Here is a 9,476-nt window from a genome sequence, read left to right as displayed (position 1 = left end):
AAGTGAAATCCAGATTTATACCCTTCACCTCAGAATCACTGCTGAATGAAATGCTGAATGAACTGTACACAATCTTGGGCAGTTTCATACTCCTGTTCTAATAACCTGAATCCAGGCTTGTTCCTGTGGAGAAAGCAGCTGGTTCTGTGGGAAAATGAATCACTTCCACGTCTCCCATTCGTCCTAATTTAAATCTTACTGATTTAAATCTCCCATGTCTGTCTACTTCCAAAGAAAACCCCAAAAAAAAGAACAGCCAAGAGCTGCCCAGCTGGCTTCAGGCCATGGGATGTTGGAGACCATATGTTGGACTTACGAGTATGTTTCCAAACACACAGTTTTCTTAGTTTAGCACTCTCCCACTGGCCCACGCTGTGGCCTAAAACAGCTTTCATGTGGTCATCCCTAAACGCTGGGTTAAACTGAGTCATTTCAAAGAAAAAGGACAATGTAAACCAGGCGTGCATATAGAGCAGAGGTTTAGATCATGGCCTTGTACCCATCACGTGCACACAGTGCAGTTTGGAAACAATTTGTCCGTGAAATCCCTGAACATGTGTGTGGAGCTTGGGTCGGATTTCCGTTTGCCTCCTTTTTTGCAGTTTATCATCTAATAAACTACAGACAGGTTACCAACATTCCTTTGAATCAAAAAAATTGAGACAATAAAAAATATAAATGCAAATTTTTGTGGTGTTAATTCAACTATTTTTTGATGCACATATTTCTGTGCTAATTATATCTCCACAGCCACACGTGAGTCTACTCTTACTATGCTCAATGACAGCTGCCAGAGGACAATAAATACCCTCAGTATTGGGCTGTGGAGCTGTAGAGATATCTCAATTAATGGAGTTCAATCCAAACTTTGGGAGTCGAGCAAATCATCCAACATGAGCATCTGACTTCACTTAGGTTTAATACTGAACGCTGAATACCATCAAATCCACAACAATCTTCTAGCATTTTCTCTAAAGCCTTTCCAAAAGTTGTTACATCAGCAAAAAAGTACTTATAAATCCCTGTTAATATCTTTCATTTCAGAAGACACACTGAAGAAGCTAGTGTCCAAAAATGTTTGACCAAATATTGGATCTAGCCTATGTATACCCTTGTGATGAGGTATTTCTATAAAGCATTGCCATAAGCACAGGCACCTGGTTAAACATTCTTACATGTCAGCTGGATGGTGAGTGAGCAGGTAGTGTCACTGTCACACAGCATTGTGGGTTCAAACCCTGCCTTTAATGGGGATCCAAAACAACCTCACAAGACCTGCCCTTATTTCCAGTTCTCTTTTCTTGGTCAATTCTCCTTCGCCCACAAAAACACTTTATGTGAGCCATGCACATTGTTGCTGTCCAAATAAAAACATGTATCTCCAAAAATAGTAACTTTACAGGCGAAGGACAAAAACTTTCAATGGAAGCCATTTTAAGAAGTCATTTTGGAGACTTTCTGTTTGTTGCTTCATCATGACTTTATTTTTACAGAATTTGAAGGACAGCTGCTGGTTTTAAATGATGTAGTAAATTAAAACGAACAAAAATGGATCTAGATGTTTTTCATTGGAGAGTGATGATTTGTAAAATGATTTTTTTTGGGGGGGCAGGTGGTATGGAATGTTTAAAAATGGAAAAAAATCACCCCTTCAACCGCTGGCAAATAGCAGTTTGCACAGATGTGAAAAAATTGCATTTCATGAGGAGTCTACTGTTCTGTAAACACCTTCACTCAGACAAAATCAAGGATATGAGGGTCCCCTGATAACAATTTCCTCAGCCCCTCTGGAGAATCAGCATGGCAGCAGAGAATTCCCAAAGGGAAAGCTTGGGAGAGGAAGTCTGGGAGTGGCTGTCTTTTCTGGTGTCACATCAGAAACTGTTCCCATCAGATGAACAGCGCATAAAGCTTATATTTATGTGGGAGAGTGCTCCTCTATCACTTCCGATCTGAGCACATCCACAGCTGTATACATTCATCCACTGTGGTGAAATCACTGCAGTAAATGGCCTCTTTGTGCTTATTGCTTCATTTCTGGCAAACACAAAATGTCCTAAAACTTTGCTGGGTTTAAATATCCCTCTGTGTTTTTAATCCTGTCATTTTCTGTATTCCAGACCAAGCTTCCTGTGCTGATGCTGGGCCGGTCTGCTGATCTCCGACCTGGGGAGTTTGTGGTTGCCATTGGGAGCCCATTTTCTCTCCAGAACACAGTGACCACAGGGATTGTGAGCACCACCCAGAGAGGAGGGAAAGAGCTCGGACTCAGGAACTCAGACATGGACTACATTCAGACTGATGCCATCATTAATGTTAGTGTGTTGTCATTTATTTCAGCCTACACTCTGTTGTCATAAAGGAATAATTTTATTTTCATTTACCCCAGGTGCCAAGACATGTTTGGAGTCCAAACTTTGGTAGTTTATTTTACAGTTAGAGCTATGAGGCTAATGTTGCTAACAAAAGCTGGAAGTCTACGGTCACTAAAATAGGCTAAAATAAATGCCTGCATTCTCTGAACTTGCTCATACCACATCTAGGTATTAATTAAAACAGAACTGACTGGTCGGTGTGGTTTAGAATGCCGTATTACTTATTGTGAACTGTAAAATGAAGAAAACTTCACAGTATAGTAAAACATTGATTATCCTTCGTCACCTTTGCGGGCAGCTGTGACCTGGAGGTAAGGGAACTGGGCTTGTAACCAGAAAGTTGTCGTTTCCATTCCTTGAGCAAGGCATGTAATCCCCAACTGCTCCCTGGGCACCATGGCTAGGGCTGCCCACAGCTCCAGGCATGTGTACTCAGTTAGCAATGTTAAAGTTAGCAAAGACTGCACTCCAAACATCGACTGCCTTGACCCCCTTTCTATTTATTTATTTATTATTTTATTCTTTTGCAAAACTATGTCTATAACCAGTTTTAAATTGGGAAATGTAAGCATTATAACCAGTGTTTGTTTAAGTGTCTGCACACTAGTGTGTGTCATTAACTATTGCTTTAACATAGACTTTAGAGTATTTACATGCAAAGGTACTGTAATGAAGGCTTGTCTGATCGTGCTTCATTTCAAATCTTTTCTAACAGTATGGGAACTCAGGAGGACCTCTGGTTAATCTGGTAAGATTTACTCTGATTTATTGTGTACTAATATATAATATATATTGTATATATATATATATATATATATATATATATATATATATATTATTTGTTACTTTGGGAGCTGATAAGACTATCTCTATTTAATAGGATGGTGAGGTGATTGGAATAAACACTCTGAAGGTTACAGCAGGGATTTCCTTTGCAATTCCATCAGACAAGATCAAACAGTTCCTCTCCGAGTCCTACGACAGACAGGCCAGAGGTGATAAAAGCTTTGTAATGGTTCTGTGTTTTTAACAATGCATATTAAACTAATACTCCAGAATTTTAAACCTAATTTCTGTCTTCCACAATGGCAATGGCATAAACTTCGGTTCCATTTTTGTCTTTTTAACAGACATTACTGAGTTTTAAATTGCCAGCTGCCCTTAATATTGTGTTAATACATCAAATGGTTTGGAGATAGTGATGTATTTGTGAAACATAAATCAGAGGTTCTGAAATCAACATATGGCCAAATTCTATGTTCTTTTCAGTAAATTGACTAAGCCTTTGTTTATTTCACCTTTTTGACAGGTCGAGGAGGAGCAAAGAAGAAGTACATTGGCGTTCGAATGATGACCCTGACTCCTGCGTTAGTATTCAAGTTGTTTATCTTATATATTAATGTAAATAACTTAATTTCTTATGGCTTGCCTTGAAGAATGTATAAATCGTTTTGCAGATTGGCAAAGGATTTGAAGGCCAAACACAGGGACTTCCCTGACATCACATCAGGAGCCTACGTTCTTGAGGTCATCTCCAAAACACCAGCAGCAGTGTAAGTTACTAAAGTATAATTCCCCGTAATTCAAGGCTGGTCAAGAAGAGTTTGCTTAATAAAAATTATTAATTAATTATTATTAATTATTAATTAATTATTAATTAACTTTTTATGCAAACTGCATTTTATTTGTGATATTACATTTCCTATCACTGTGTTAAAAATATATAAGGTTTGCATGCACTTACATGCACAATCTTGCCAGGGTAAAGCTTATAATTGATCCGTTTAACCACAGTTATGACTCTTGATTTAATGAAAAATTTAATTACTAAGTGTGGGCCAGAGGGGTATAAGGCTCACCAAAACTGGGCTGTGGAACAGTGAAACTCTGTTTACTGGAGTTCCTTTGTGGTGAGTTGGACCAATAATTAACTACTTACAATGCATGTATTATAAGGGGTAATTATAAGCTAATTATAAGAGTTGTCTTTGGACTTTTGCCATATCTGTTATTTGGTACTCTCTAACTGCATATGGTTTAGATGTATAAAAGACCCCCGCCCCATCATTACACACAAACACATACACAAACACACATTTACTTAACCTCCAAATATCCTCTTTCTCTGTATATTTCCTAACACAGATTAACAGATTGTGTGTCTGTGAGTGTGTGTGTCTGTTTGTTTGTGTGTGTCTGTGTATGTGTGCACACTCAGATGCTGATAAAGCATTCCAATTTATCCCCAATCCATGTTTACTTTATCCTTCTGAGACATAACCTCAGGACCTGTCACAGATACACACCAGAGGGCTGCAGAATTTCAGCATGAGGAATGCAGTGGTTTAAAGTTATGGTGAAAGTAGGGAAGTGATTGGGTGACTGTGGGCTGTGGTAACAGGGAACATGTGCTTGCTGTCTCCGTGTCCATAAAATACTGCATTTATGGGGCATTTAGACAAGCTAATCTGTTTCTCCATGTTAACCATAGGTTAACACAGGATTCAAAATTAATTGTCCATTTTAGGAAGAATATTCAGTTCGGATGAGAGATTAATGGAAAATATTGTATACTTTTAGTGGATTTGAATTGTGTGGTGCTATAATGTCTGTCATATATTTGCTAGATTTAGCCCTACCCTGTACAAAGCAAAGTCATCTGAACTTCTGAACGTTTGAAATCTTTTCAGTACCTTTTTAAAAAAGCACTTTTTAGCCCATGACACAGTAAAATACAAGATAAAATAATCAGTGAAAACATGCCAAAAACAAACAAATATAAATATAAACTTATATACTTATATACTTCCTTACTTGCAAAAGTAAGGAAATTTGTGTTTGGTACATTATTTCTTTGTTGTAACAATGCTTCTTGGCAATAAATCTTATACCGTTTGAAAGCCTGTTAATTTTCCTTTAAAATGGTGCCACATTTGTAAGGAACATACATTTGTGGACAATAGAGCTGAGTATGTTGGTTTCACCCATGAAAATTTTGCCAAATCCTCTCTGCCAATGCCAAACAGCTTATTCTGCCATTTACCCATTTGATGTTTGGTGGACTGGATGATTGAAGTTTGAAAAAACAAAAACATATCAGCAATCTAACAATTTATTCGTTTAACAAACAGGAGACTCAGTAGCGTGTGAAAGAACCATACACAGCCACAACAGCCTGGCACCTCCTCCTCACACTGGTCACCAGCCTGGTCACAGACTGCTGTGGAATGGCATCCCATTCTTCAACCGGCATTTGTCGCATGTCAGCCAACGTTGTTGTGTTGGTCACTGGCACAAACAGCATGCCCAAGCTGATCATGAACAGCACACCCAAGCTGATCCCACAGGTGTTCAATGGGGTTGAGGTCAGAACGCTGGCAGGACACTCCATCTTCACCACTCCCAATTTCTGGAGGAAGTCTCTGATAAACCCTGCTCTGTGGAGTGAGCGTTGTCCTCTTGGAGGATAGAGGTCTCAGACTGTGGAGATATGGAATTGCCACTGGTTGCAGAATTTTGAATTTTGAAATAAACAGTTTGTTTAGCTTTTTAAATATGATATCTACACTCATATAAAGCTTGTTTTAAAGATTAAGAGTTCACCTTAATACTCCACAATAAATTAATGTAACCTTTAAATCTGATGTAATGTGGCCTATAAACTGACTTTTCAGATATTACTCTGAATCTATCTCCTCACTTTTAAATAAAATAAAATAAAAGTCAAAAACACTGCATATATTCTGTGTTTATTTAATTTTATATAAACAAAACTGACAGTATTAGTACAAAATGGTCTCCATACCAACAGTGGGAAGCTATAAGGGAAAAATGTATGAAGTGGAAGGCAAATTATAGTTAACCACTCTTTCCAACCCTATTAAATATGGATTAGATTTTTAAATTTATTTTTATTATTTGTATAGGTTTATTTTAAAATTGAGTGTTTACCCATCTTCAACAGCCAAGCAACATAAATAATTATTAGCAGCTTCACAACTTTTTGTTAATATTTGGACTTTAAGTGATAGCTTTAACTTCCCAAAATTCAAAAGTACACACCCTTTACTGAAGCCATAATACTGCCTGCTCCTGAAGCAGGAGCCTTGTCTGTTAAGTTAAAAAAAAAAGTGTGTCCACCACAAAGTTAGATTCCACCCCCCTCTTTCTCTCTCTCTCTCTCTCACACACACACACACAAACCACAGGCCCTTCCTGCCACACACATGACTCACACTGTGGAGACTGATGAGCTCCAAATGCCAACGTTATTCATTCAAACTCTACTGATGCCTGAAATAAATGTCCGTCTTTCCAGTAGTATCCCACTTTGCATCCTGTTGTCTTTTTTACAGCTTTAGAGTTAAAGGGATACCAGGCTAAATGGCTAACTTATGTTACATGTCCAAACACTTGTTGACGCTCCTTAAAATAAGTGAATTCCCATCCTATAAGCTGCACCCATTGTGTTTACTGTTTTGTGTAATCTCTACAAAAACTGTATGCCCATAAAATGGGATGGTCTGAATACCCATTACAACAGGGGTACAAACCCCCAGCAATGAGCTGTGGAGCAGTGGAACTGTGTTCACTAGAGTCCAATACCATTCAGTATTATTGAGATGATTTGGGATCCAGAACTTATCAGACACCATTAGTGACCTCACAATTGTTTTTGTGACTTCCATCAAACAGCAATATTCCGACATTTGGGGTATTTTTACTTCTGGTCCCTCCCCCTCATTTTCTCTCCCACTTTTGTTTTCCAGTGGTGGACTAAAGGAGCATGATGTCATCATCTCCATCAATGGTCAGCAGGTCTCCACGGCAACAGACGTCAGTACCACCATCAAACGGGATGCAGTGTTGAGAATGGTCGTTCGCCGTGGCAACGAGGACGTCATTGTCACTGTGGTTCCCATGGAAATCGACCCTTGACCTATACTTGGGGCAACTGCTTATGAACTTACGGGGCAAGTGTGAGGTCGAAACCACGACAGAGGCCTTGGCCTTAGAGACTGTACACAGCACATTGATGTAGAGCCTTCATTACATGTATTAAGTATTTTAATTCCAGTTTTTATTTTTTATAGTTTACAATAAAATATAAATATTACTACTGTTTACTGTTTAAAGTTAGCCTAGTGAGATGGTAAGTTCTCAATGTTTTCTCATTAATAGCTATAATAAAGTTGATATAAATATTCTCCTCCCAGCAGCAATATCAAACAATGTACAGCCATTCCAGAAAGACTTAGATCTTATACAATTTCTGTAAATTGAAATTTGAAATGTTTTCTCTTTTTTGTATTTGAAAATAATAAAATACATTTGATATTTTTTGCTTTCAAAGATTGAACTTGAATATTACACAAGAGATTTCTATATTTACTGTCTGAGATGTTTACAAATCACTTTATCCCAGTCAAGTGATGTCACAGCCAAGTGTAACCAGGAGTTCAAGCCATGCACCCTCAGGGTGGGTAGAGTATCCTTTCCTGTACCCCATCACTCATTGATATCATAACCTGCTCTTTTGTCTGCTAGTCACTATGATAGAACTTCCGATTAGTGTCCTCCTCCTTGCAGCTCCTTTGGAGCATCACAGGTCATATGCCAGCCTTCATTTTCCATGCTGGGTAGCAACATTTGGTTAGAATATCTTAGCTATATAACTAAAATGAGAAAAACATTGGGTGAAAAAATCATTTTTAAGTCCCCATGTTAAACCCCATTTCTGTTTACTTCATTGCTCTGTTAAACACAAACACACCTTATTTTTCATTCCTTACTTACTTTATGAGCTCTATTCAGCCACGTGTGTTGGGATGGTACTAGTGGATAAGGCACCATCATGTTGCTTGAGTTTTTACACACATCGCTGCAAGGTTGAGAGTGGTCCATCACCCAAAAATACCTACCCATGGGCAGTTCTGTGGTTAGAACATGAGCATTAATGATGTTGCCATGGACAACTTGTGCTAAGCAATGAATCTCTCTACACCGCCAAGGTTAAGATTTACGTTGGTGTTTCTAGTAAAGTGGAGAATGTTTATTTTTGTTATAGTTTGACTGAATAATGTGGATACACTAATACCATTTGTATTTTATTTTATTAATTGTAATATTTATTAAATAATTTTGCTTACATGTGGCTAAATATAATTGTATCCTCACAGCAGTTTTCCAATACCTAGTAGATCTTTCAAGAACTGTAGAGACTGTTATTACAGTAAACAAAAACTTGATTAATACCTTTCATTTCAGAAGAAACTTTTGACCAGATAGTGTAAATGTTTTGTGGGGATTTTTTAGAGACAAGAGTGCCTCCTACTGGTGAAATAGAAAAATGAAAATAAATAAATAAATAAATAAATACATACATACATAAATACATAAATAAATAAATAAATAAAGAAAGAAAGAAAGACAATTAACCAGATTCATTCCTGAATAAACACACAAAATCAATTTTTTTTACATTGTTTGTGAACCAAAACAGTGTAACCTGATATATCAGATTTCACTATATTGATTTAGTCTGTTTAATAATCTTTGATTAAGAAAATTTTTTACAGGTTTGCACTTTTCTGGGAACATGAAAATATAAAAGTTTTCAAATAGATTTTAAGAAATATGTTGTCTTGTACAGTACTAAGTGTCTCTAAAATATGAGATAAATATCTTGAATAATAAAAATACAAATCTGTCTAATTTATTTTGCATACATGTTCTTGATAAAACATTTTAAAAACAGAACCTTAACTGCTTCAACTGTGTGGACATTAACATGCTGTACTCAGATTGATGATGAATGAGAGCAGAGATGGTAGTAAGTGGCAGAGAATTTATTTCACACATTTAACTGTAGGATGACACACACACACACACACATATAAATTATATAAATATAAGGGGGTGGTTTCCTAGACAGGGATTAAACCTGGTCCTAGATTATGTCCTCCATTCAATGGATAAATTGCTGGGTAGTCCAGAACTAGGCTTAATCCTTGTCTGGAAAACCACCCCATAATGTTTATTGGACAGACCTGGTCCTTTAAGGATTTCACCCAATCACTCGTTTTCTTAGTCCCTCGGTGT

The 9,476-nt window shown here is 37.3% G+C and overlaps 1 protein-coding gene across 1 annotated transcript in view; it reads left to right on the top strand.

The window, feature by feature from the left end:
• Positions 1 to 8,671, top strand: part of htra1a (HtrA serine peptidase 1a) — a 26,508-nt gene extending 17,837 nt beyond the window's left edge. The window contains exons 4-9 of the mRNA XM_066681545.1: positions 2,121 to 2,315; positions 3,091 to 3,123; positions 3,256 to 3,370; positions 3,685 to 3,742; positions 3,833 to 3,928; positions 7,145 to 8,671. Of these exons, the coding sequence (XP_066537642.1) occupies positions 2,121 to 2,315; positions 3,091 to 3,123; positions 3,256 to 3,370; positions 3,685 to 3,742; positions 3,833 to 3,928; positions 7,145 to 7,313 (666 nt within the window). The 3' untranslated portion in view covers positions 7,314 to 8,671. The remainder of the gene's footprint in view (positions 1 to 2,120; positions 2,316 to 3,090; positions 3,124 to 3,255; positions 3,371 to 3,684; positions 3,743 to 3,832; positions 3,929 to 7,144) is intronic.
• Positions 8,672 to 9,476: the final 805 nt, after the last annotated feature.

This window comes from Hoplias malabaricus, chromosome 1 (genome assembly GCF_029633855.1).
Source record: "Hoplias malabaricus isolate fHopMal1 chromosome 1, fHopMal1.hap1, whole genome shotgun sequence".
NCBI classification, from domain to species: Eukaryota; Metazoa; Chordata; class Actinopteri; order Characiformes; family Erythrinidae; genus Hoplias; species Hoplias malabaricus.
This window is presented reverse-complemented; position numbering and strand designations above follow the sequence as displayed.